Source organism: Tigriopus californicus, chromosome 1 (genome assembly GCF_007210705.1).
Source record: "Tigriopus californicus strain San Diego chromosome 1, Tcal_SD_v2.1, whole genome shotgun sequence".
NCBI classification, from domain to species: domain Eukaryota; kingdom Metazoa; phylum Arthropoda; class Copepoda; order Harpacticoida; family Harpacticidae; genus Tigriopus; species Tigriopus californicus.
In genome coordinates this window covers 6,872,176-6,899,271 of record NC_081440.1, presented here as the reverse complement: position 1 = coordinate 6,899,271, position 27,096 = coordinate 6,872,176, and the positions used below count along the sequence as shown (strand labels likewise).

Genomic DNA, 27,096 nt, shown 5'->3' with positions numbered 1-27,096 from the left:
CAATTGACCTTATCAATTTGCTTCCTATCCCGAATGAAGCTTCTTATCCAATTGAGAACCTTGCCTTGGATCCCAATGTTATGAGTCTATTCAACAAAAGGCCATGATTTACTTTTTCAAAGGCCTTGGCAAAATCAAGATAGACAACATCAACTGACTAGAACGATCGTGTCTTTCCAATCCCTCAATAACCTGCTCTAAATGCTCAATCAGTTCGGTAAACGTGCTAAAATGTGCTCGGAACCCATCAGAGTATTAGGCGTTCCTCAATAAATGGAACGAATTACAGTTACACTTACTTTGGTAAAAATAGTGCAAGTTGTCTTCCATCCACTCGAGTTATAATATTTCAATACCTTTTGGTTTTATTGTTTAAATGAATCGTTGCAAAGTTGAATATAAAGTATTGAATATATATTACTGCAGTATGCCATTTGGTGTCAGATTGCTTGTCGCTCACTTTTCCAAACCCATTTGCATCATAAAAGGAAAGGGAAGAGGCCCTTCTGGCTGGTACTTAAATCAATGTTCAAGCTAACTATCATCTGAACTTCCAAAAAAATCAAGGTAGGGACCACGATGGTTTCACAGGAATCTTGATATCTTTGATCGGGGTATGTTTTATCACAGAAAAATGAGATGTTTGGTTTTACAAAATATCGAGGATTCCATATTTCTTAACCTCCTCTCAAGAACTGTGCGAAAAGCAAAACAGCCTTCCCTTGGAAAATGAAAAAAAATATTTCGAAGAGGCCGAGTCCTAAATCCTAATACCTAACTTAATGAGCTCGATTTTTGTATTATATTCATTACAATGGTTTATAAGAAGTAGTAATTTGATTGCTAGCCCACAATAATAGCGAGTACTGGGCATCCAAATTTCCCGCACTTTCGACAGTTGCCTTAAAGGCATATGACGATGAGGAGTGGTTATCTTTGGAAGTTCCAATTTGCATTATGCATTTTGACTTACTCTTCAATGCTCAAGTTTTTGCTGCCAAAAAGTTACAGTTAAGTTGCAGCTATACCATCCAGCTACTTCTGCTTGTAATTGAAAGTAAAGCATGAGTTAACCAAGATTTGCCAAGTCTATTGAGTCGCACCCTCTAGTCACCTTGACCAGAAATGTTTCGTTTTCGAAAAAATAACAAAATACAATCCTATGTAATTTGTTTAGTGATCTTAAAACTTTTAACTTAGGTTGAACTTGTTGTCTCATCCTTTTTGCGGTTTGTCTGCCGACAATATTACATGTGTTACTTACTATCAAGGTGTCGGGTAAACGGGCGGAGTATGAGTCATCCCTGTGGATATCTATTAGTACATCATTCAGTTGACTATTTCGATTTCATTGATAAGAGTTATCTCAGGGAATCCCACGTAGAGTTGTGCTAGTCGTTTTTCTATTTAAGTAGTGCTCTCGATTGCTGAGAACCCGCATTCAATTTCGAATCACCTTTAGACTTCTTCTAGAAATCTGCGCATAATGTCTAAATCAACTTTGCTGAAACAGATGAGTTACGAATGTCCTGGTCTTCACGGACCAGGAAGTCGTCAAGATATTACACGAAAGACCTTTCAAGATGTCTTTGACCTTCTGGGTCAGTCTCATCGGCTTGTGATCCCTTTATTTCAACGCCGCTATTGTTGGTCATATGCTCAAATTACGGGTTGGTGGCGGGATACTTGCGCCGGAACACGAGATCATTTGGGTATTCACAATTCGGGCAATGTTATTATGAAACTGATTGGTACTGAGTGGATTCTGATTGACGGCCAGCAAAGAATGACCACAACCTCACTTTTGGTAGCTTCTATTCGAGACGCCCTGCTTGACATCCGTGTCCAAGGACCCAAGGCCCAAGAGAGGTATTCAAAGCTACTCAAGCGTTTGCAACGAGTGCTATTCATTGGCCTTGAACATCAAGATCATCCACATGGCAACACAGAGGACCGCAGAGATCAACAAAAACAAGAGCTCGAGGAGGGTGAAAACTTGGCTTTCGCTCGTCTGGTTCCTTCCTACTCAGACAGAAAATCCTATTTTTCCCTCATCGCCAAAGACCTCATTCGTCAGCCTCCGTTCCAACCGACAATTCCATCCTCTTCAAGTGCCTCAACAATAACAGGCACTTCTTTTGCTGAAAGCACAGACACTCCTTCCAAAGAGGAAGGAGAGCAATTTACGGGAAAAGGTGGAAATCATCTACAATCGGACAATATTTCCGTTCAGGCGAAAGCCAAAAACTACTTCGACTGTCAAGTACAGGCGCTGTTAAAACAGTACCGAAGTTCAAACCTGGATCAACTCGGCGAGTTGGAGGAGATGACAGATTTAGCTTTGCTCAAGATGGGAGTGACGATGGTGAACGTTTTGAATGACATTAATATGGCCCAAGTCTTCTTGTGGTTACAGGAGAAGACACTCTTCGGAGCGAATTCATTCTTATACAATCCAAGCCCGGGCATTGAATTCAGTTCATCAGATTTAGTGAGAAATTTGATGATGGCATGTGTCATGAAAAGAGACCTGTCGTTTCAAGAGGAATTCTACCACGCCCATTGGCTACAACCAATTGAGCGGCATGCGGCAAACCCAACGCCCCAGGACCTGACGAAGAATATCATAGGGTTTATTGAGCATTTTTGGGCCAAGCAAAAGCACAGACAAACTTCAGACCTTGAAGATATGGTGTCTAAGCTTTGTAAACATGTGCCTGATCCCGCTAAACGGGAGAATGTTTTTACCTATGCCAAATTCTGCTCATTGTATGAATTTCAAGTGCAATCCGATCGAGAAGTTGGTGCGAGCCCTGTAAAGAAGGCAACTGCTGTACGGCCAAGGCGGTATGAATTTCAAGTGCAATCCGATCGAGAAGTTGGTGCGAGCCCTGTAAAGAAGGCAAAAGAAGAGTTGATTGAGATTGATGATAAAATTCTGATTGCAGCCTCCACAACGATTTTAAAAGATTTCAGCGAGTATTTGCGCAAAGTTTAGGTTTCGTACGAAACCAACTTAATTGTGATGTAAAGAGAAATTTTAAAGTATAAGACGTTTAAAGGGTTTAAGGCTTAATTTCACACCAAACAGTAATGTATATCATTTTCATCTTGTTGTCTACACGATCAATAAAAGACCTGTGTATTATTATTTGTTTAAAATGAGAAATAATTTGACTTGAAATACCAAAATGTAGGAACCAGGTCCCTTCAGGAACACACAAAAAGTGCACTTTTTATCGTTACAAAATGATGAAATTGCTTGTCGCTAGCCAACATTGGGGACAAGTTTTCCCATGTAGTGCTAAAGTGGTGCATTTAAAGCATTCTTAGCTGGGAAATCCTGTCCCTAAAATGAGAGCAAAATGAAACAAATTTTACCCTAAAATAAATTCATGAACGAAACGGAACAAAATAATTAGAATATATGGCAACCTTTGATATAAGGAGTTTGCTCAATCTAGAACTTGATGTCTTATTTCTAAACACGCTTAGTTAAGCAAAACAGATCGTGAACAAACTAGAAGTAAAAAAATCCGAGGGCTTATAAAATTCGGGGAACCAATAGGAAAAAGCTTGTCGTCGGAAACATGGTAAGATAACATATAAAGGTAAATAAAATACCTTAAAACATAATTTTTATTTTTAAACGCTGTAGTTATCAGTAGTTACACTCAAGTGCAACTCTCTACAAAAATTGGCTTTTATTAGGGTTTTTACAGGTTTTACTAACCGTTACAACAAATGTAAAGTCAGAAAAAGTCCGTCTTTTAACCGCAATAATTAGAAATTATTCCCAAATTAACTTTTAGAGGTTGAAGCCAAACTACTTTTGTCTTTAATATTCTATTCTAGTGAAAGCAACAAAGCTATGAGATTTGTCAAATAAGGTGGCCGACAAAAATGATTGGAAATGTATTTGATTTTTGAATTACGTCAAGTCTTTGTACTTGATTATCAAACATGATATTTCCTGATTTGAAATATTTGAAAGTCATCATTATGCTTCATGGAACAGTAGAGGTTGTGGTAACCGTAGATGTGTTCCTCACCCAGAAGACAGGCAAAGGCCATAGTCGGTCTTTTTGAAGCACGTTATGTGGTGTTCAGTGTCCAAAGCCTCTTTAATATGTTTTGTCGCCTTATCCGGTACATCTGAATATGAGAAATTGTTCGACCCTTCCAAAAACATGATGGGATGTGGAGCAAGAGATTCAAGAAAGGTGTTGAAAGACGAAGGTAATTGGAGAGATGAGTCAGTGGGAGGCCAGACGAACGTTCCTCAAACTTTAGCAACTATAATCTATTAACAGCAATATTTTGAAAACTGATTTGAAGATATAAAACGAGGTGAGGCAAGAGATCATGTAATTGCTTGGGGTTGTAGGTTCGCCTATCTGTCATGGCAACTTGAAGGAAATTTGTCGTAAAAAGCCCCTTGTTTAGCTTGAATTGCAGGAAAATGACCCAAATTGATAATGAGATCATTAAAACAGGTGAATTTAACACTATCTAAATGCCTGAATTGCCTGAATCCAATTTTCTTCAGTTTGAGCAAAAGCGTTTTTTGGCAAATTTCCCTCAAACTGTCACGACGAATTAGCGAATGTTCAACCCCAAACAATTAAATTAAAAAGGGATCGGAGTTAACGTCCAGTGGGTTCGGTCTGGCATATTTAATATATCGCGAAATTCTGAGAAAAGACAGAGCGACAAGTCAATTTAAACTTATTGTGTTGGTGTAAACTTACCTTCATTCAAATGGGAATAATACTTATATTAATCAAAAAGGTCAATAAATTGGGAGCATTGACAAGAAGTCTTACACTTTCATAGTACCAAAGGATACATCTGTAGCAACCTTTTAGAGATATAAACTACGAACTCACTGTACATTTTAGGTTTTCAAAAGAGCTCTTGTCTAGTTATGATTTAGCTCTTTTAGCGTCATAATGGTCACTTCAGGAAAGGAGGCGCTTGTAACTCGTGTCGATCAAACATTGGATTATTTGTGCATATTAAAGCGGTATTTTTGCTGACAAAAGTGTTTTTCCGTATTTTGATCTTTCCCGAAAAATAAATTCATCTTTTTCCGGTTTCCGACTTCATTTATTCTCAATAAATTGGGGACCAGAGTCAGAAATAAAATATATAATTCAACCATTGTTATAAAAAGCAGACTAGTAACGTTATTTTGATCTTTTCAAGTTTCTTCAAGTCTCATTTTTCTAAGCTTCACGATACTAAAGTGACCCCTCTTAAAAACGTTGTGGCTATCCATAATATGGTTATTTTCACACTAAGAAAGCATCAAAATCATCAGCTCTGAAGGAATCGATGATCTGTGATTGGTCAGAAGCAGGTTTTATTTGAGGCCATATTGGACGCAAATCATGAAACGAATTGTATGAATTCATCATCCTTAATTATGAAAACACACACACCTCCCCTCTTCACCAACAAATATTCTAAGACTGCTCTAAGTTTCTGAGTGTGTACTTACCTAACTTTACTCAATGACCTTTCTGGAGAGCTATCACCAGGGTTGTTCAAAACATGCAAATGCAATTTTCACCTCTTCCGATCTTTGTGCATTATTTTGCTACAGGGAAAGTAATCCCCAGTACTATTAAAATGAAGGGTTGTAGTTTGTCTATCTTTTACCTTTTAATCCTTATCTGACACTTGGCCTACCAACGAATTTGAGATCTTCTTGAATGTTGGAATTAGCTTTCACAATCAAAGTGTTTCAGAACCTGACAAAAATATCCAATAGGTAAATTTAATTCAAAACAGTTGATGCTTAACTTAAGCACCAATGCGTTGCTGTGTTATGCCATGACTGATCATCTTGTTCAAAATAAATATTGACTCCTGTAAGTAGCAGTTGCCTGCTAAGGCCGCCGGAATTTGTTGGAGGTAGCTGTGGTGCTTTTCAAGACAGAAGAAGCACTAAAAACCAAGAAACAATGCGCCATGTTGGACAAAAACTTTTCTGAGGTTTCAAAAAAAGCCTTTTGTAAAAATGGAAAATTCTTTGGTGTGGAAATTAGATCCAAAAACAACTTTTTTTTGGCTAGACTGTATTTTCAACCATGTTAGTGAGTAAAAGAGTGACAGCTTATTAGTTTGCAAGGCTACACGGACCATTACTTTCATGGATAAATGAATTGGAATTCTAATTCTAATCCCTTAGCAAAGAACTATTAGGCCTTAAAAGTACGAGTGACCTCTCATCTTCAACTGCGACATATTTTTTGTTTATGATTTGTTTCCCATTTCCTGTTGTATTTATAAGTGCATTTTTTGTCAATTTCTGTTGCAATTTTTGAATGTCCCTGGTCTTCACCAACCAGCAGTTTGAAATTCACCGAGATCTACAAAATATTTGCTGGAAAATATCTAAAGCCCATCTATGCAACCTCCCACGCTTACTTGGACAATAGTGTACATACTAAATTGAGAGTAGTTTTATGAGCTAGACCCCCAAGAGTGAGTCAAATTTCATGGTTAAAGATTAGCTCATGAAATGGTGTTTGTCCGTCCTGACCTGGTTAGATTTAGTCCAAAGTGACGGCTTCTTCAAAAATAAAGCTGCATTCGTGGGTATATTCTGTTTTAACATTTTGACGCTCGTAACACTTCTCCCAAAGCAATTCAACATACGCACGTTTTCATACAATGACTGAGACGCCTCTTTCTAGGATTGCTTGAATGACCCCTGGATGAGCAATGATTGTGAATCCGCGGGAGATTAATAAATAATGGTCATTTTGAGGACAATGGAATGCAGGAAGTTCTGCCCTTTATTACACAGCATTATGAAACTAATTTGAAATTGTTGTTCTCACTAATGTCGATTCAGGTCTCATTGTTTCTATATTCACCTTGAAGTTAAGCTTCAAAAGATCAAAGAACAAAACACTTTTTCCATTTTTTTTAATGAGTACATTCTTGTCCGTTTTGGTTTACGGTTCCCCTCATAGGTGAAATAGGGAGGGAACAGCTGTTCCCAATTTGAATACGGTAGTAAATCACTCAAATGATCGGCTGTGAAGTCATCGCAGATATTTTGGTTCGTTGCTAGCGTGTTGATGCTTCCAAGGCTTACAGATAAGCATCGACCGTTGATTAGCATCTTGGGCAATGGATGACAAACATTTAAGCCTAATTATTAACTAATCTTGGGTATTTATTTCCTAACTTGAAAATAAGCAAAGCTATAATTTTCCAGACGGCAATTTGTCACAAATAGGTTATTGGTTTTGTTTTCTCCATGATTGATTAAAAAGGCTGCGAATACCATTTCTACTCTATATATGAAATGCGTATCTAAAACGCAAAGAGAGGTTCACTTATGAAGAGTTAGATTTTTTCATCATCTAGTGTTTGAAATCTAGAACAATTTGACGGGAAGATGCTTTATTCAAAGTTTAACGTCATGGCGATTAACAACAATATCACTTTCCTGAACGATGCCCACCTATGCCTCCTGCTTTCGATGATGCATTTTAATGTTCGATCAAAGCCCCTTTCGACACGCGTTGTAAATGATGCAAAGTAGATGGGATGATGATCTCCCGTTACTGACCACCTCATCGAAGCCAGGCATGATGGTGAGCACTCGCATATTTGCAAAACATCTGCAATTGTCTTTTCATTTCAACATATATCTAACATTGTTAAAACAAAGTCTTGTAAGCCCATTGTAAAAACACCAACCTTTTTTGGAATCAAATAGGATCCAAACCAATCTAGTGTAAGTACCTAAGCCGAAGCAAGGTTGCCTACTTTTCCTATCTCGTTCGGCTATGTGAGTGAATATGGAATGTACAAAGCTTTGAATGGTGAGAAGCTCATGGTTGAGGAGGAAAAGGTGATGTGCAGTGTTGGTCGTGAGGGGGCCGGGCATCCACATCGTCTTCAAAGCCACCCAAGATTTTCAGTACTACCTTTATGTCTGCAGCTCGAGCATCAGCTCAGATCGAGCTGAACGTGAATAAAATTATGTTCACTCAAATTGTTTCAAAGTGGCTGTTTTGTGGTTGATGGTGATGTTGCAGAGTGTGGGAAATCAGATGTACATGGAGGGTACCGACACCAATCCACCCAACAATACGTACGTCAACCAAGACCAGCACAACCAATTTCTGTATATCGTCCCCGATCAACGAGGTTAGTTCTAATTGTTCAATGGATCCGTTAATGTTGCTGTTTAGGGTGGTGAGTTTGTTGGATAAATCATTCCGGAAAATAATCGAGCCTGGTTGGCTCAAAGAACAGCCTGTCAAATAAATGCAAGTCTTTGAATGAGCAGATTAAGAAAGAAAGAAAAAAATCAAAACCAGAATTAAGTTGATGGGTCCTTTGCCCGTCCGATCGTAAATTAAAGATGAATACTCATCTGCAACACATTTGGTAGCATTCATTCTTAAGAAAAAAATTAAAAAAAAAGATTTTTGGATAGGGTTGTGGATTGTGCATTAATATCAAATAGTGTGGAAAAAGTCTATCAATTCACATGACCCTCACCATGAACAAGAAGGGTTTACACACTGACTGACATAATTCGCAGTCTTGGAGCATCAGATTATATTGATTCCCAAGGATCATTTAATCAAAGTTTTGTAGATAATTGATGCTGATGGTAATATTGTCTCATACCCCAAGACCTTATTTAGCACTGTTCTTCCCTTGCTCAAGCTGCCAACCAAATTTTGAGTAAATGTTTCTGTACAACTATATGTTTTATTTCAAAATTGCGTTCTTTGTAGTGCATATGTTTCAATTACATGCACACAAATAAATTTGGGAACTCTGGCATTGCACAATAACATTTGATTCCCTCAATGCCAATTTTCAGAAATATCACAATGTACCAGCGAACTATATTTCATTCTACATATTCATTGCCATAGTGCATTGTTGACAAAAAAAATTCAAGGCAAAGTGCTCTCAAAAAAAGAGCACATTTTTACCCATTGATGGTGTGATGGTCGTTTTTAACTGCTTGCAACAAATGAACAAACAAACGGCCAATGTTGATGTAGGTATTCAATCAAACTTCAGCAACCACTTTATTTATAGATATTATTCGTGATTCATGTAATAACTCAACACTTACAGGGAGCATTCGAACAAAAAGAAGCGAAGACGTAGACAGTGAGTCGTATTTGATTGCCGAAGATCCAGAACAGCAATTTGGAAGGGCCATTGTCAAGGGTGACAAGGACGAGGTCTTGAAGATTCTAGCCAAGTATGACCCCCATGATAATTTCATCACATCCGATATCAGCTGTCAAAAAATTGCCGATGACTTGGATGGTACGTATGTCAATGTTTCAAGAAAGTCTTCCTTTGCTCTGTATCCAAACATGAAAACATATCACTGAATTTCCCTCACTTTAGATAGGGGTCTGACATGCGCTTGTGACAAGTTATCTCCTTTGAACTTGGCCATTTTTTGCGGACAAACAACCATCTTAGATGTGCTATTGGAACATGGATTGGAAAAGAGCTTCACATTCAAAGAGCACTTGCTCTGCCAGCATTTCAAAGACCCAGGGTTGGTGTTTAATAGGCTTTGTGCCAGGAGCTGTGACATCTGTTCCGATCTACTGGATTTACGGCTCGATTCAAATTTTGATGATCCCAATCTCCAGCAAAAAAGAGACACAGTACTGAAAATCGATCTGGGAATCCTGTGTCGCAAACCTCAAAGTGACAGCTTTGCCTCGGAAATGACCACGTTAATCGACATGACACACAACGAAGATCTTGAAATCCTCATCCATCCAGTCGTTGGCACATTTCTTCATGTGAAGTGGCAGAAAGTGAAGCGGTTGTTTTACGTCACACAAATCTACTGTCTACTCTTCGCCGTGTCAACGACATTGAACGCATTTGCCTTTTCGGAACGAAATAAAACGTTCGATCCCAACGATTCCAACGTTTTCTTTGGGATCACTCTGGCCTTGGAGATTCCGTTATTGATTGGCCTGGCCCAACGGGTCTGGCTGCGACGGTGGAACTTCGCTGTGGATGAGTGGTACCCGGTTTTTTCTCTACGATTAAGGTGGAACAAAAAGAAAATGACCGCTCCTATTCACATGCCAAGCTTTTCATGGATAGCTTTGTGTGAGCTTGGTCTTCACTTGGCGGTAATTGGTCATTTCTCATCTCGATCTTGGCCTTTGTTCCAACGCCATTGTGGGATCTGGAGTGTGCTCTTAGCCTGGGTTCATCTTTTGAACAAAGTTCATCAAGACCCAAATTATGGCTTTCATGTCGTGATTCTTTACGCTGTTGTCAAGGATATACTGAAGATCCTCCTGAATATTCTTCCCCTGTGGTTGGGGATAGCTTTTGCCGTTTACCTGAGTTTCGGCAACAACCTGAGAGATTTTTCACCACTCGCTTTTGCTCCCTTGGCCTTGATCAAAATGACTTTTGAAGGAGATAATTCGTTTTTTCGACTCTCAAAATTGGATGGAACAGCCCAGATCTTGTACATGCTTTTCATCTTGCTCCTTGTGGTGGGATTAGTTAATGTTCTCATTGGAGCTGCCAATTTCAAATTCTACGAGATTGTCAAGTTCCGTGAGTACCTTTGGTCCCAACAAACCATTTTGTGCGTGTCGGAGATCGAAGACAGTCTAAAAGGATTATCATGGGGCCTTAGCAAGATCCAGTGTCTGAGATGCTGGAACCCAGTAAAGATGGTTTCCATCTTCTCTGAAGGTGAAGAAAACTGCATCGTGAATGTGTACCCATTCGACAGCTCAACCAGGATTGGGCGGACGGAGCGAAGCTTCAAGACCAGACTCTCGGAGGCTTCCATGAGAACACGCTCGATTCACTTACCTGTTTTCCGCATATCGGACTCATCATATCAAGCCAAGGCGTTGGACTGCTCTGTTCCATGGAACATCTGGGAGAAGGCCAAAGACGTGATCGAGTTGTGGCATGCCAAGAGGCGATTACGTGAGCAAGAGGTCCTGGCTAATGCGGAAACCGAAGCGGATCAACGGCCTTATTATTGGAACCCTAATGCCACCACGGCATCTGAAAAATCAGAACCGTACTACGAAATTGTGGACGACAGCGCGAGCTTTAGAATTATACGTGAATCACATTCCTTACTCAAAGAGATCCAAAGAGATCTGAGCCGATTTCCCAAAACCAATGTGTCAGCTTCAGTACCATTCCATCAAGCGCAACATGCGAGAACTTCCACGAACATCGACATGAACCACCTTAACATGTTTGAGCAACCCGGAAACAACAGCTCTGACGGGAAGGGGAACTCCAAGTCCAAAACATTGAGCGTCAGACCAGGGGTGGCATTGGGAGTGATCACTCTCTCAGCTGCCAATCATGGACCCAGGATTACTCTGCATTAATGAAAGAAGAACACAAAATGGGAATGGATTTGGCTCGCAGTTCGATTTGAATGAGAAATAAGGCAATGCAAGTGAATGACAGTTGTTGTTCCTTCGAATGATGCAAGTCTTATTGTACGATTTTGGTGTTATGAAAAATAGATCTTATGGGAATTATCGCTGGAAGCCATTAAGTAAGGGTCAGGCATTATGTCAAGTGACGTCCTTTCCTAAAAAAAACTTGGGAGAAAGCCATCAGGATTTCTCAAACAATATTGTACATGTCGCAACAAATACTGCATGAGCATGTGCAATAAACATTTCGTACTTTTCATTGACCTTACTTGATTCCAAGAGCTAGTAATGTTTGTGCGTTCAATTTCTAACAAAAATATTTCTAATTTGTTGCTCAGTTGGTGGTAATGCAAAACTGAATCAACCAATGTTATGTTGCCAAGCGTTTAACTTGTTGGAACCAACTTGGAATATGGACTTGGAAGGCAGGAATCGTCTGGTGTGTGAGTGAGAGTAAAGAAATGAGGAGCCCCACCCTTGTATGTACTACTAGTCTTTCTTTACCGTGGACCAGTCTCCTCGCCTTGTCCCATTTTAACCCAGGGTACAATGTTACAATGTTGGAAATGCACACGCACGAGCTGTGCCGTCAATATACCACGGTGGACCCGTCTCGACCGTCCCAGCCATAATGGAATAGACTGATCCAATTCAAGATCCACGGGACGCCCTCTCTCAGAGCAATGCAATCCACAATAATCTACCATACATGCGGATAATAAGCACCATTTAAACTTTGTCTCATCCCACGTGGACAGATTTGAATTATTAACGGGCTCTTCATGTAGTGCACAATAAGATACATAAGGCTGAGAGTAAACGTACCCAGAGCAAATGGACTCTGTATGGACGTCGACTGTACTCAATTATGGTTTGATCCCCTGGTTGGCGAGTGGTGGGTGCTCTGCTGTACGCATTAGGGAACACCACAGACAGGCGAGGAACTGGGATGAAAGTCCCATTGCTCACGTCGCCATTGCATGAGGAAAATAGAGGGGGAAGTGGGACCAAGGAGAGAGAAACCGAGGGAGAAACGGAGGAACTCGAAAGGAGGCGCCTTGGATGGATGAATCCGGGTGGACCTCCTTGGAAGAGAGCGATTTCGCCTTGAGAAAATGCCTGCACAAACAGTGGCACCCGACGCCAGAAGGAAAGGGCCCCAAATGAGAACTGCATGCCAGCTCTCGGCCGTTAACCAGAGCAACGAAATGGCGGTCCTTGGGTGAGCCAGTGGGAGCATGTGCTCTTCCTCACTCACTCTTTGCCCCGGCCAGACTTGGACGTGACTGCCTTGCCCATCATTAAAGGCCGTTCGTAAAGTCAGCGAGCTGAAATCGTTCCGAAAACGTCTCTGGCTCTCAAAAACGTGGTTGTGATTGAGTGATACAACTAGCTCACACATCTTGATCAAGCCAAGGTGATCGCTGTTCACCACCTTCGATTCCAATTTACGCCACGCCTACTCAGTGAAGGGCCCCACCTTGACTACAAAAATGGCCGCTCAAGGACAAGAAGAAGATGGACCTCCTTTGTCCGAATTGGAAAGTTTGCAACTCAGGTCCAATGAGGTCACCGACGAGTCCCTCGATTCCACGAGGAGGATGAAATCCATGTGTGAGGAGGCCAAGGACTCGGGGATCAAGACCTTGGTCATGCTGGATGATCAGGGCGAGCAGCTCGAGAAATTCGAATCGGGGATGGATGCCATCAATGCCGACATGAAACTAGCCGAGCAAGCCTTGAGGTCGATGGATTTGTTATGCGGGATTTTCCCAAAATTTTGGAAAAAGAGCGGCGGATTCAAGGAAGATGATGCAGTCTGGGGTGAACAAAAGGTAAGCAAAGATCGTCATTCTCCCATCATGAAATATGCATCGCGTTCTCAGGCTCGCACACGATCTCGGCAGAGGTCACTCAAGCACAGATTGACACAGGCCAATCGACTGGCATTGTTGCTACTATATTGCTAGCATTGCTATAAATACTATGTGTATTCTTGATACTTGAGCTGCCCCCAGCAGCTCTTAGAGTTGTGCCACTATTCTTGCTTCGTCTTGATTGCCAGCGATTGATAATTAATTGATTCTCAAAGGGTAGATCGCAGTTAAGCTTGGAGCAAGATCCAAATCACGCATTCCATGAGATTTTCAGAAAGTGGAACATATCTTTCTTTTTTTCTCTTTGGTTTTTAAAAAGCTTCAACACTTTCTTCAATTGAAAGGAGCAAGTTCTTGTTTCGATTGCACTGCTCTTTTTCATTGCGTATTAATGTGTGACAAAGAAAAAGGAAGTTTTGTCTTCTGGGCCAATATCTACCTGCTTAAGGTTTATGATCCGTTGTTTTGATTTGTCAATGCAATACAACAATTACCACTTGTCAATGCAAACTCAAATAATCATCATTAATCATTGAAGAACTTCCAATATTGATCCACCTACTTCTTGGAAAAGAACAACAACCGATTCCTCTAAGCAACGGGAAAAACGCACCACGTTCCTCAAACGAAGCGTACAAACATTTTCCAACAAAACAACCTGACCAGAAACTGGTTTAAGGAACATTTTTCTGAAGATCTCACAGAGACGTAGCGTAGATGGCACATGAAGTATAGTTCATATTCCGTTCGTAGAAGACGAGCCAGGTTTGATTTGTTTGATTTCTCCCATGATTCAATCTCATTAGGCATTGACGATCCAAACCAGGACTTGGATATCCCAATTGGGTGCTATGCTGTTCTAACCCTCTACTAACGTCCCTACATACGACGTACTACGTCTCCAGTCTACTTCTTCTTGCGATGGGCTCTTTGAATCTTAGAAGGCCCCTGGTCGCATTTTGAATGGGAAAGTGGTTGAATCAGAGACAACGACCATTGCTCGAAACCATCTCATACGGTCACGTTTGTCCCCAGATTTCACAACGTAACTACTCGATGTCACTGGATGTCATTTTCGTGTTGCTTGTTTGGTTTGACATGAAATGTTGCAGTTGTTGCAGTTGCTGTTGTTGTTAGAGCTCTCCTTTGACCATGTGAAAATATTTTATGCCACGACAAAATATCCAAGTTTCAAACTCAATGCAAGGTCCGCTTCAAAAATTCCATTGCCCGTCATGTCAAGACATTGGAAAGTCTCTGTCCCATCGTGAACCCAATCCGTTACCTTTTAGTTCTGTGTTCCTATTTAATCATCGTCTTTGTAGTCCGCTTAAATTCGCTTGGTTTCTTCTGTACAAGTTTAGGTGGTTTGTGTTTGATCTATCAACAACGTAAGTAAGGACATCATGCATGCCTGTAAATCCCTACTGAGGTTCGTTCCCTACTTGGACGTTCAAATCCCTACCATCGATGTTGCGCATTGTTTATAGGGAAGTGCTTGATTGATATTTATTAAAAAAATATTCACATTGAAGCTCTCCAACCAGTTTATACAACTGTCAAGGCCATGATACTTGGTTGTTTATGGGACTGTGTCCACAGTTCTCGCTTTGTTAGCGATTCGGTCTATTTTAGAGTGGAAATATTTACTTTTCACTTGTCAAAACAAGTACAGTCTCGTGTATAATGTGTTGACGATTTCCAAAGGATAGGATTCGACTATCTGTCAAGCTTTCTTCATTGACCAATACTTAAGTCTACCGCAATTTCAACCAAGGATACTTGTAAACAAGTTTCTTGGTTTGAACTACATAATAGCTATTAAAACAACATGAGCTAGATACGACCCACATCAGCGTTGAAGCACATCAATCAGCCACTCTTGATCTTAATGGCTCAGTGGAAAAGCTTGCGTTGTTTGTTCCCTCATGCAGTTTTGGATTCCCGAGTAAAAGAATCCCACAAAGGGAAAGCATTGCTTTACTGTATTCCATAAAGAGAGGAGAAACTTCGTCTTCGTTCCACTTTGGGAACATGTAATTTTCAACAGAAATCCCCCTCCCCAATAAAAAAGTTATATCACTTCAGGAAATGTCTCATTGAACCTCTGCCGATTGGCATAATCAGCTTTGATCTTGACCTCGCCACCGCACTTGGCTCTCTTTACTCCGCTTTGGGAGGTCTTGAATCTTGGCTGCAATGCGTGAAGCAAAGGTTCCCAGAAAAAATGACCTCATTTTGGATGGGTTGGAATAATCGTTTGTAGTAAGCTTCAGAAGATGTCATGGTACACAAAAACCATATTGATATGCAGAACGAAAAGTTTCATTTGTTTATTCCATATATATACCCAACACTTTCCCTTGTACCAGCGAAGGCTGACACAAGTTGTCGGGATTTATGGAAACGTTCCCTCCCTAGGAATGCGTTCCGGATTAAAACTAATTGTACGTAAATTGCCATCCTATGAAATATGAATCCGCGTGAAGGTGCTCGATGTCATGACTGGTCTGTGCTTTGGACATCTGAACCCGGACTTGACCTAATCTGGAGATTTGAATTGTTCTAGGCCCAAGGTGGTGGCCCCCCTCCTCCTCCAGGGGTCGAAATCCCCAATGGAGCATTTGTGGCGAAGATCACGAACGATGCACGGGAAGAGGAGATGGAGGAGAACATGGAGCAAGTGTCGGCCATGATTGGTAACCTCCGGAACATGGCCAATGATATGCACGGCGAGCTCGGTAACCAGAACCAGCAGCTTGACCGCATCAACGTCAAGGCCTCTTCTGACATCACCCGTGTAAAGATGGCCAACGACAAGGCCGCCGCTTTGATGAAGTAACTCGATACCACGTCAACAAGATCCACTCCACCGACAAACCCCGGGAATCATGGTCTGTCCCACAATTGGACTTGTTCTCGTCATGATGATGACGACGACGACGCTTGTGATATCGTTATGAACATCATCATCATCATCTACAACAACATTATTATTAGTACCCATCATCATGATAACCATACACTACTTCTCCTCTTCCTCCTCCACTAATTACTCCAACTTCAGTACGAACCGCCGGGCAAACTCGTGGTTGGCTTGGCGAGACAACTGAATCAATCCGTACTTTATCAATGCTCCCGTTTCTTTGAGAACATTGGTTAGAACCATTTGTTATCTTCTGATACATGCTAATAATTGCTAATGAGTGAACACGTGATCCAATTTCATGTTGGTTCTCCCAACGGCCAAACACCGCACCGTTTCCGTATCGAGCCCCCAAGGCCTCGACAAAATCAAGCCTTACTCAGCGGAAGTGCTCGACCTCCTCTTCCTCTTCCTGTTCTTACTTCTTTCCTAACCGTTTTCTGCCCCAAACCAGATGCAATTCTAATCGATTGGTTGGTCAATGACAATATTATATTGAATGTATCGCTTCATGGTGACCTTTATCAAGCAGTTTGTTTCCGTTTTCACTAACAAGGGCTCAGGACTCCCTTGCTCTGATGCGTTTTTCGTTCCGTTCATTTCAAAAAGCTTGCTTTCTCTACCTCAACAAAAGCCAATCCACGACACTGATTCTTTGTATCCTGGGCTGGATGGCCTTTAAGAAAGCAATGTCAAACTCAATAGATAAGCCTTCAGTAGGCTTGAATAATGTCAGCTATTACCCCCTGAATCTGATTTTCACGTTTTGATCACGAAAATTATGAAATAGATTGAGCAGCAATCCGTACATCAATTCAGATACATTATGTCACAGAGAAATCCGGCACTCGTAAATCCTCTGTCCAACATCATTCATTATTCGAGTGACCTATTGGATATGATCATAGAGTCCTTTTCTACTTCTAGTTACTTCCTGAGTAAATCTACTCGAACGATCTTACACCCTTGAACTCATAAATGCTACAAACAATTGTTCTCCTCCGATAACTTTTCATGGAACTTGAGAGTTCCGATTGGTTTCTCTTTCCTTTCTGTCAAACAACATTGTCCATGCTCGTAATTCTTCATAAAAAAGTGCGCTGTGACCACCTGAAGTCGGACATGAATGATGAAATAACTTATCCAAACAACACTCATAACATTACTATTACGATTATCATTATCATTATTGCAACAGCTAAAGCAACAAAGATACTTGTTATTAACATTATTATATTATTATTATTATTATTATCATTATTATTATTACTATTACTACTACTACCACTACTACTAGGATTAATAGTCAAAGCCATAATATCCAAATGTTCTTCATCCATCGCTACCACTTCAAGAAATTTAACGACGATAACTCCAAATACAAAATTCTTAGCCTCGACTGTTATGTATCAGGAAGATTCGCTCAAGTCAATTTTTTGGTGAGGAGAAAACTCTAATTCGTTGATAGAGGAAACTAGAAATATACTTATACACTTGCATTTCACCCACTCATTTAACATTCCACACACAAGTTTTGGCCATGAAACGAAAGCATGCCATTTTACTGCACATCACACGCGAAAGTTTGGCTCCATGGATTGGGCTGACCTTTTCGTTGTTCAAGGTTGATTTGAATGTTCATTCCTTTGCATGGACCTTTCTTCTCTCACATCTCGTGTTAAATACAGAAGGATTTCTGTCACAAAAGTAAGTTAGTCGAAACGACATCTTTCACTCTATCTATTGATATCAAAATTTGGAGACGAAAAAATCAATTTCCCAGATAGTGACCACAAATGCGGCTGCGATGATGATTATCACTATGAACAAACAGTACGTATGTGTTGATCGAATGCGCAATAACTGATTTTAGTTCTAGAATGAGCTCGTGAGTTTCATGTACCACTTGTATGCGCCTGTAACCTTGAATTGGAATAGAATCTATCAGGAGTTGACTTTATGTAGAAACGGACATTTATTTCGTATCACAACAGGGCTATATTCATCTCATTCTAACTTTGGAGCTGACAATTTGAATGCATTAAAATTAAAAAAAAAAAAAGAAAAAAAAAAAACAAAAAAAAAAATAAAGGAAAATCAACATTTCAAGGTCTAGATGAGGTGGAGGTTCCGGTCTCGGGGGATTCATTGACTTCCGAAGACAACGAGAAAGCGACATCGGCCAGTTTCAAGCCATCCAAGGGAACATTTTCCAAGGGAATGACTCCCACGCCCACTCCGCCTTCGTGAGATTCCATGGCCGACACAAACGTCCACTCGTCCGTGTGCGGGTTGTACATTTCCACCGTGGAGAGATTCTTCATCCCATCGTAACCCCCGATTGCCCACAATCGATCCATATTGGATACGAGCGCCACTCGACTTCGAGTCACATTCATGGGCGACACGTAGGACCATCTTAATGGAAGGAAGATATCAAGTTTCATTACCATTTAGATTGTCACTCAATTCAGTAAACGCATCAACCTAATGGGCAACATGATATGCTTAACATGTGCGTATATGACAACGAGGTCTAGCTTCAATGTACATTGCACATTCATCTTTTGTACAAATAGGGTCGTACGGACGGGTTGTTCGTTCTATTGGCGGCAAAACCTCCCCTAAACCCATAACAGTTAGTGTTTCATAAACAGAGGGCACAAATACTTCACTGCAGTCTATAATACTCACTTGTTGGCCACAGGATCAAACATTTCCACTGATTTCAGGAACGAGCTGCCATCATAGCCTCCACAGGCATAGATCTTGCCGCTTAGAGTAGCTACCCCAATCGGCATCGCTTACTCAACATGGGCACTACAACCGTCCAAGTGTTCGATTTGGGTCGTAGCATTCCATGGATTCGAAATGGAGAGGCCGTTGTGACCGCCCAAAGCGTAGATTCGTCCATAGAGAGCCACTACGCCCGCCGCAGATCGATGTTTGGTCATTTTGGCGACCATACTCCATCGTTTTGAGGTCGGATCGTATTTCTCGACAGTGTCCAAGCTCGATATTCCGTCGAATCCACCGCAAACAAAAAGGTATCATCTACGGCCACGGCTCCCACCGCGCTAAAAGAACAATGAAGCGAATGAAAAGGGAACCGTAGACTGAGTTTAGAGAGCGAATTTGCAATAGTTGTAGAGGTGTTGTTCAGCGATCAAAGTGTGAACGGTCATGACCGAGCATTTGTCGGGAATTCCGTCCAACTGAACTGGCGAAGAAATATAATCAAACTAATTCATATCTCAATTCAACCAGCCTTGTCTTTGGAACTCGACCGAGGAGCTCTCGTTCCCAATTCGCTATTCATCATATCACCAATTTCGAGGAAGTTAGGGGGCTAAGGTCTGGGAAATTTTGATTATTTTGGTTCAACCTCCAGTAATCTATAAGAATGAAAACCTGTTCAACGTGCCCTTCCAACATGTACACAATCACGTGCTGAAAATTAAGAAATCAGAAGAATATTATTTTAGTGACTTATCAAACGAAGGTTGACTGGTTGAGGCTGATTGCAGCGTACTGTTCAGTTTACGCTTGAAATATTTGATCTAGATCTGAGACGGCCGCCAGTCTGGGATGAAAACTTACGGTTTGTATATAAGTGGTCGTAAATATATTGGTTCTCTCTCACAATCTTGATATTAAGTCGTTGCAGACCTTTTGGTACTATTGCGTTTAAAGCCCATTTCAATTTTATCTTAGCTCTCCTGTAGTACCCGTTTCTCACTATTTATTTATTTTTTATTTATTTGGTTTGGTTTTTCACGGGCTTTTTTAACCGCTACAGGGAATGCAATCCCAGTATTATTAAAATGAAGGTTATAATTCGTCTATTTATTACCTTTCAACAATTATTTACCTACCTTCGCTTGCACTTCATTGAGGCAATCCGGCTCCATCGTTTGGTTTCGGCATCAAATACTTCCACGGTATTAAGTCTGTCCGTCCCGTTATATCCTCCAATGGCGTAGAGTCGATTCTCCATTACGGCAACTCCCACTCGACTTCGAAGCATGGACATGGCTTCGGCATTCCGCCATCGGCCCAGAATCGGATCATATACTTCCACGGTACTCAGCGAGTTGCCTGATTTGGTTTGTCCACCAACGGCATAGATCACGCCCACAATCTCTTTGCAACATCGAGGTTTAGTCTTAAAGCTTTGTAACAAAGGTCTACGTTCGGGCATGAGGTGATAGTCTCGGGCCTCATCCAATAGATCGCTGAATCAAAAAATCATTCGTTCAACTGCAAACTCCTTTCAATTCAGTTTGAGCACAGCCGCTTCCCACTCACCGACATTTGTGCGAGGATCGAATGAGCTCCTCTGCAGCCACCGTATCCGACAGATATTGGGGGTAAGCAGAGGTAATCTCACCAAGTGAGCAAATCAGCCAGATGCTCTTTTCGACTCTCTAAATCGTGATAAAGCCATTGGAGAACAGCTTTAAAGACAATCTCCTCTGACGGGACATGAAGCTCATCATGGCTGATTCAAGTCCAAGACGTAGCGGAAGTTCAAATGCTTGAATTCGTCGTTTTCGATGACATGGATAAAGAACTTTTGTACATATTTTTGGGTGGCCGTTACCAAGGAAGCACATCCCAAAGTATCGGCGAATTGCTGGATGCCCAATACATTGAATGGAGAGAGGCGCGTCATAAGGAACTCGGCACAAGCATCTCGCACCCTTGCCAATTGGAGAATGATGATGTCAACATGAGATTCTGGACATTACTCGTGCTTATCGAAACCTTCCCACTGAAAAGAGCAAAAAGTCAACCCCTGGCCAATGCTTTCATCTTGACGGTAATAGTACCCTACTTGTAAGCAAAGTTGATCATGGCCTCCATGGATGTGGCTTCGACGCCCTGGATTGTAATTTCCCGTTGTGTGCTCTCAACCATGTCGTGGGTGAACATGGCATGGAAGTAAGGAATGGTGGATGCCAAGACGATTCGATGAGCGTGGAATACACTTTCGTCACCTGGAAACAACCAGAAAGAACAAGAGATAAATCGCGCAAATGACTTGAGTGGTCCATTTTGTACCTTCAAAGAGCGGATATTCGATAACAAACATTTTTGTTGGAATCTTCCGTCCATTGCCGCCATAATTGCAGCGCTTTTTGCTTCGTTTCTCAAGTGGAGTAACAGAACACAGCAAATGGTATTTGAGTTATTTGACGTTCAATTTCTTGGTTGATGTTGGCTTGTCAAAAAAAAATATATCACATTTATGGTCAATTAAATTCGATAATTGTTTGAGAGGGAAAACTCATCGATTATGTTTGCCTATCTCAGTTCACGGATCCAAAAGCAATCATCGCACCCGTTAGCACGAAGTACCACGTTGTCACAAACATTGTTTTGCTATTGACAAGACTTTCAAAATTGCAAAGCTAATATTCTAGTTATCGTTAAAGCCAAAGATAAAGTACATAACTTTATATGAGACAGATGCACTACCACACTCGACCACAAGAATTGGCAGGGCCACTTGTAAAAGTGGAGAGTGCAATTATCGCTTCGGCTCATAAAGCAAGCCAAATGTGTGTCCAAGGTTTCGCATCTCTGGATATTTTAGCTGATATCGCGTAATGTTCTTCATCACGGGCAGCTAATCATATCAATCTACTTTTGAAGATTCCCATTTCCTTCGGGTTTTTACTTCATCAAAGCCTTTCCAATGTGTATGATCTCACATTAGTACATATTCAAAGCACTGGCATATGATTTAGTAGTAATTCCATTTCAAATTTGCAACAAGCAAGTTACAACATTTGCCAATCTTCAGCTTTGTCTAGAACATCTAAGTTTTGACAAAAAATGTCATTGTTTTCGTACGATATTTCGTACTGCTATCTTTGTCATAAGAAATTATCCATCGCAATGATCCATGAAAAATAAAGTAGAGTGTGGATATACCATATCAATCATGTAGAGCCCAGAAGTTTAATTTTTTTCCAGAATCAAAATTAGATTTGGCTTAAGGATGCGGACCATTGGTCAGATTCAAAGGGTAAGCTTTAAGGCCAAATATTGAAACAAAACAATCAGTTTGTTTGGCATCATTGATCAAACCATTTTTTGTATTCATCTAAAAAATTCAAGTGACTCACATTATTGCTTGTTAGTGTTATGACCAGGGCTTGAAAAAAATCTTTTTGAGGGACAAACAATCACTATTTTTTAAAGTATCAAATAATTTATTTTTACAGGAAAAAATGCTCAAATGCAAAGCAAAGGCATAAGCCTGTTTTAAAAGCAAAAGAGCCACATAGAAAGAAAACATTAAACTACTTCTGCAAAAGTTTGAGGCAATTGCCAAAGGTTTTGATACATTTTATTATTTCAAAATCTTTCAAAGCAAAAGGCTTTGAGTTGTTTCCTAACTTGGACCCCCCCCAAAGTAATAACCTATACAATGCAGGTTTCTGGATCAAATTTGGTAACTCTCGGTGCTTTATTACAGCTATTTACTTGCTCTTTGCTTGTAAAGTATTGAGGTTCTATTTGCATTTTTGAGAAAAAGCTTGAGTTTTTGGCCAAAAAGGCAAGCAGGAATAATGTGAGAATTAGAGAACAACTCCTATATTGCAACAAACCAAGAAGATTGAGACAAGGCAGTATGCAGTATTTAAAGGAGGTGCAAAAAATTTCTTCGAGCCCTAGTTATGACAAAGATTCAGTTTTTATATCTTTACACATTCATGTCCCTTACGGAGAATCTGGACTCTTTTTCAAGCACTTTGATACATTTCGACAAGTTCTTCAGTAGTCAGGACGGCGAAAGGGGGGAAATCGATGTGATGATTAGAGGATGATACGAAATTGAAATGCACATTGAACAGAAATTTGCGTGGGTTTTTCTTTCCAGTTTTTTCTTTCTACAGTTCAGACCATTAACACTTTTTCGACCCTTTTCTACTTTTTTTCATTTTTTAGGCTGTTTTGCCATTTTATTATCTTTGGGTCCTTTTCTGCTTCTTTCTTATTTGTTGGTCCTTGTTCGGGACCTTTTTTTATTTATTTCTGTGTAGCATGAGCAGATGAAGATTGAATCCTCAGCCATAGCTTGTTTCTTTTCTTTGGTTTGGAGTTTTCCTGGCTTTACCATGTGCTGCAAAGAATGTAATCCTCGGCAAAATCAAGATGAAAGATTATTATTTTCTAGCTATTAACACTTAAACTCTAAAACATATTTGGTCTTCCAACGAATTGAATAGATCAAGTTCAACTGCTTTTTTTCGGTATTTCAGAAATCAATTTCTCGTGAACTCAATGGATAGCCTAGAAAATACAGTTAGGTGTCTAGATTTTCTAACAGATAAAAATGCAGCAAAGAGGCTGAAAGGTACTAAAAACGACTTTCCCCCATTGTAGGAATTCTTTTATGCATTATTGCAAATTGCTTTGCATATTTACACATTTTTTGCACCTTTTCGCAACTTTTTTGCTTCAATATTTGACATTTTTTTGGTTTCTCAACGTTAAAAACATTTCGGTTAAAGGCAACTTTTTTTCAGGTCTAACCTGGGCTCTGTTAGTAGAACATAAAGAAGCTTGGACTTAGTGATTAATCCAGACTTTCTTTCCTCTTGCCCCATCTATGGGCCTAATTCAGACAATGACATCGAGATTCATCGACGCCAGTGACAGGTACGATAATTTTATTTCTTGTTGCATGAAATTCCGTTACTTATTAAGATTATCTTTCTTGTTGGAAGGTATCTGTGAATACCACCATAAGTTCCTTCTCGTACCTTGCAAATGCTAAAGCGGGTATGTAATAGTGATGGATCAAATCACATTTCAAATTCAAGGTTGCCAGAAAAACATGGAAAGTGAAAGCACCCGTATAGTCCATTGCAACGCAAAAACTTAGCTTTGAGCAAAAGGGAACCCTGGTTGACTGAAGACAAATCAGGGTTACTTTTTGAGGCTGACTAACGGTTACGGAGATTCCACCGATTCCGCTACTTATGTCACGGGCCATTGAAAATGTAAATTGGTAGCCCTGGTCGCAACCTCCCGTGATTATTAATTTGATCCCATCAGTAGTATGTATATTTGGCGCTCATATCTATACTTGGACTCGGATAGACCGGAATTCGAACCAAGAGTAGCGAATTAGAAACTACATCTATTTGCTACGAGTTAGAATTAAAACGTTGTTTTTGTCATGCCCATCATAAAGAGGCAAAACTTTTTTAAGTCCAAAAGCCTACTAAACTCAGAGTATTGAAAGATACTTGCTTTTCATTAGGCTACCCTTGGTTCGATTCCAGGTGAATCCTGACGATCCAAGCTCATTTGCAGTATTTCAATTACAGCATGAGTTGCTGTTTAGTAGTTTAATAGAGGGCACCTACGATCATTCTGAGTGTGAGTTAAGAATGATGCCAGCCCGCTCGAGAGAGCTGGCAAGTAACTCGGTACAAGCAAATAAACAGGCAAATGGGGGCAAAATACTTAAAAAAATAACCTTTATTTGAAAAAAAAGCATTCCACTTGTAGTTAGCTATCACCAGGGCTGACCAAACATTCAAATGTATTTTTTTTTTCACCAACTTTGACTATTTTTAGCAGTTTCTATTTTAGTGCAATTTTCATTATATTGGTCAAATGTTTGACGTTTCCATTTGGGTTTTTCCAGTTTTCCTTGGAAGATAAAATGCCAAAAAACAGCTATTTTGCCTATTTTATAATTTTTGATGCTCATGATTTGAAGAATTTCTTAACGGCTTGGTGATCTTACTTTTTAGAAATTATTCATTCAACCATTCAGGATTATATCATCTCGACGTTCGAAAACATATTGCTCATATTACATTGCTTTTTTCACTATTTGGTCAAAGTAATAAGTAGGAAGGTAATATTGTTAGCTGAAACATTATTTAATCACCAATGTTTGCTATGTTCCTTACTATTTGGTTTTTTACACAGCATTTTTTGTCTTCAATTTCAAGTGCTGTATTTGGTCGGCCCTGATTTTCACTCTCAAATTGGTTTTTTAATACCGTGAGTGATGGAGGAAAAATTATTCGGAAAACCAAAAAATTATAATGACAAAAGCTATTCTTTCAAATCCGACGTCTATTATTGCGGTGTGTGAAATTTACCACACTTACCAGCTCCGATGCATTGGCACTTAAAGAGCTATTTGCACGTCAACAGATGACGTTCGACGGTATTCAGTCTTCAATCATCGCGTCCGAATATCATATCGCAATGGCATCCACACCAACTTTATGTCATTGCATTACACCTATCATCTTAGGATTTGGTCTTGTCGTGCTCATAGCAGTGAGCTCAGGGCCAAAATGTGAAGTGAACCCCGATCCATTTACGATCGATTCGAACCATTCCACTTCGGAGGAGCATCAACAATCAGAACACGATTCATTTCATCACACCCGTTTACCAAAATCGAGAAAGCATAGCTGATTTCATTCGACTATCGCAAACGTTGGCCTGGGTGGATAAGCTACATTGGATCATTGTGACTTGTGGGACATGTGGACAAATATTCGGGAAACGACGTTGGGAGGAGTTGTTCGCAGGCACGAAACTACGGAAAAATTGTCCATGAAATATTGCAGTGAGGCTGGATTGATTGGATTACACATTTGGGACTGTAGTAAAACTTTATTTATGTGAACGGACAAGTACCAAAGACGAAAATTAACATTGTTGCCCACATCAAACAAATGGGGCTCTTTTGTAGGAATGAAATCTCTTATTACCAAAGGGGACCTGTACAAATATCTCGATCAAATGTTAGCTTAAAATTCATGCATGGTTCTATACAGTAAATGCAGTGAGCGCGCACGCCAAATGAGTTGGTCGGTTTGATATGTGCTGGTCTGTAGTTGGACATTTTCTTTTTCAAGTGTGTTAATGTTGTTAAATCCTAGAACTTGTCAGTTGATGGCGCCTTGCAGATTTTCATACTTCAAGCCTTCCGTCCATGTTCACAAGGTGCTTCAAAAGAAACGGAGCAAAAAAGCTATGTACATATTATTGATATGATTTAGCTCACAGCACGTCTATCAAGCTCGAAAAGATGCGACATGGTTCAGCAATCGATCTGTGCACTACACAGAGACTTTTATCTACAAGCTTTTCGTGTCATGAACGCTCTTCTTTTTGTAAGAAAGTCCCTTGACGTGATAGCACTCCGCTTCATCAAGATGTGATTTTATTAAGATGTCAAGTCAGATATTTGCCCAATCTTTTATTGTTCATAATATTTGAAGTCCTTATTTGTTCCTTCTCAACTGCTTTTACTTTTTTGGAGACTTTTCATTTACTTCCGTGCAACATGATCAAATGAATAATTTAACCCTCAGCCAGAACTTTTTAGTAATTTTTACCAAATCCAACTCATAGTCATGGTTTGTGCTCGCATTTGTGAATGTAAGTTCGATTCTTGACCAAAACAATCTGAATTGCATTTGGTCAAAGAAACTTTTGTCCACTGCCAAATAGGCTTGCTTCTGGAACCTTTTCAATCCTTGTCCGAAGAGGCAAGAAAAAAATCCGCAAATCATCCGTCCCAGCAGCTTTCTATGCAGATTGAGAAATTGTTATTGTCTCACAATTTGAAAAACAGTATATCTTTTGACCCATCTCTACTGTTTGAAAGCCAATTTTAAAAGCCGCGTTTAATGATAAATAATCATGCTGATCGACGAGTTCCTAATGAACCCACCAGTGTGCGTAAGCTAAGCTTAAAGAGGTCACCGTAATGAATTTTGTCCCCCCCCCTTTTCTCCTTCCCCTCGCAGTAGGATGCCAGAGTTGTATCTTTAAGTTTGAC

General features: G+C 40.2%; 4 protein-coding genes across 4 annotated transcripts in view; 3 read left to right on the top strand and 1 right to left on the bottom strand.

Annotated features, from left to right (window-relative positions):
• The first annotated feature begins 964 nt into the window (after positions 1-964).
• Positions 965-3,151, top strand: LOC131877800 (uncharacterized). The gene is made up of 2 exons (XM_059223596.1): positions 965-2,824; positions 2,903-3,151. Exons 1-2 carry the CDS (start codon positions 1,487-1,489, stop codon positions 2,996-2,998), a joined length of 1,434 nt encoding a protein of 477 aa, XP_059079579.1. The 5' UTR covers positions 965-1,486; the 3' UTR covers positions 2,999-3,151.
• A 4,654-nt stretch (positions 3,152-7,805) lies between these two features.
• LOC131877792 (uncharacterized) lies at positions 7,806-11,561 on the top strand. Its single transcript, XM_059223583.1, has 3 exons — positions 7,806-8,175; positions 9,127-9,324; positions 9,409-11,561. Exons 1-3 carry the CDS (start codon positions 8,049-8,051, stop codon positions 11,400-11,402), a joined length of 2,319 nt encoding a protein of 772 aa, XP_059079566.1. The 5' UTR covers positions 7,806-8,048; the 3' UTR covers positions 11,403-11,561.
• Positions 11,562-12,690: 1,129 nt separating this feature from the next.
• Positions 12,691-18,219, top strand: LOC131877833 (synaptosomal-associated protein 25-like). The gene is made up of 2 exons (XM_059223642.1): positions 12,691-13,291; positions 15,903-18,219. The coding sequence occupies exons 1-2, from the start codon at positions 12,950-12,952 to the stop codon at positions 16,173-16,175; spliced, it is 615 nt and encodes a 204-aa protein (XP_059079625.1). The 5' UTR covers positions 12,691-12,949; the 3' UTR covers positions 16,176-18,219.
• A 136-nt stretch (positions 18,220-18,355) lies between these two features.
• LOC131890290 (kelch-like protein 18) overlaps positions 18,356-27,096 on the bottom strand; it is a gene marked incomplete in the record, with an annotated part of 14,620 nt that continues 5,879 nt past the window's right edge. Inside the window, 7 exon segments of the mRNA XM_059239615.1 lie at positions 18,356-18,677; positions 20,135-20,494; positions 20,609-20,654; positions 20,657-20,765; positions 20,767-20,978; positions 20,981-21,033; positions 21,097-21,256. Coding sequence (XP_059095598.1) covers positions 18,365-18,677; positions 20,135-20,494; positions 20,609-20,654; positions 20,657-20,765; positions 20,767-20,978; positions 20,981-21,033; positions 21,097-21,256 — 1,253 coding nt within the window.

Excerpts from the sequence above, each read along its gene's own strand:
- LOC131877800 (XM_059223596.1), top strand. The coding sequence starts at position 1,487 with ATGTCTAAATCAACTTTGCTGAAACAGATGAGTTACGAATGTCCTGGT. Across the intron at positions 2,825-2,902 it reads GTGCGAGCCCTGTAAAGAAG|GCAAAAGAAGAGTTGATTGA; the intron begins GCAACTGCTGTA and ends CCTGTAAAGAAG.
- LOC131877792 (XM_059223583.1), top strand. The coding sequence starts at position 8,049 with ATGGTGATGTTGCAGAGTGTGGGAAATCAGATGTACATGGAGGGTACC. Across the intron at positions 8,176-9,126 it reads TATCGTCCCCGATCAACGAG|GGAGCATTCGAACAAAAAGA; the intron begins GTTAGTTCTAAT and ends CAACACTTACAG. Across the intron at positions 9,325-9,408 it reads AATTGCCGATGACTTGGATG|ATAGGGGTCTGACATGCGCT; the intron begins GTACGTATGTCA and ends CCCTCACTTTAG.
- LOC131877833 (XM_059223642.1), top strand. The coding sequence starts at position 12,950 with ATGGCCGCTCAAGGACAAGAAGAAGATGGACCTCCTTTGTCCGAATTG. Across the intron at positions 13,292-15,902 it reads CAGTCTGGGGTGAACAAAAG|GCCCAAGGTGGTGGCCCCCC; the intron begins GTAAGCAAAGAT and ends GAATTGTTCTAG.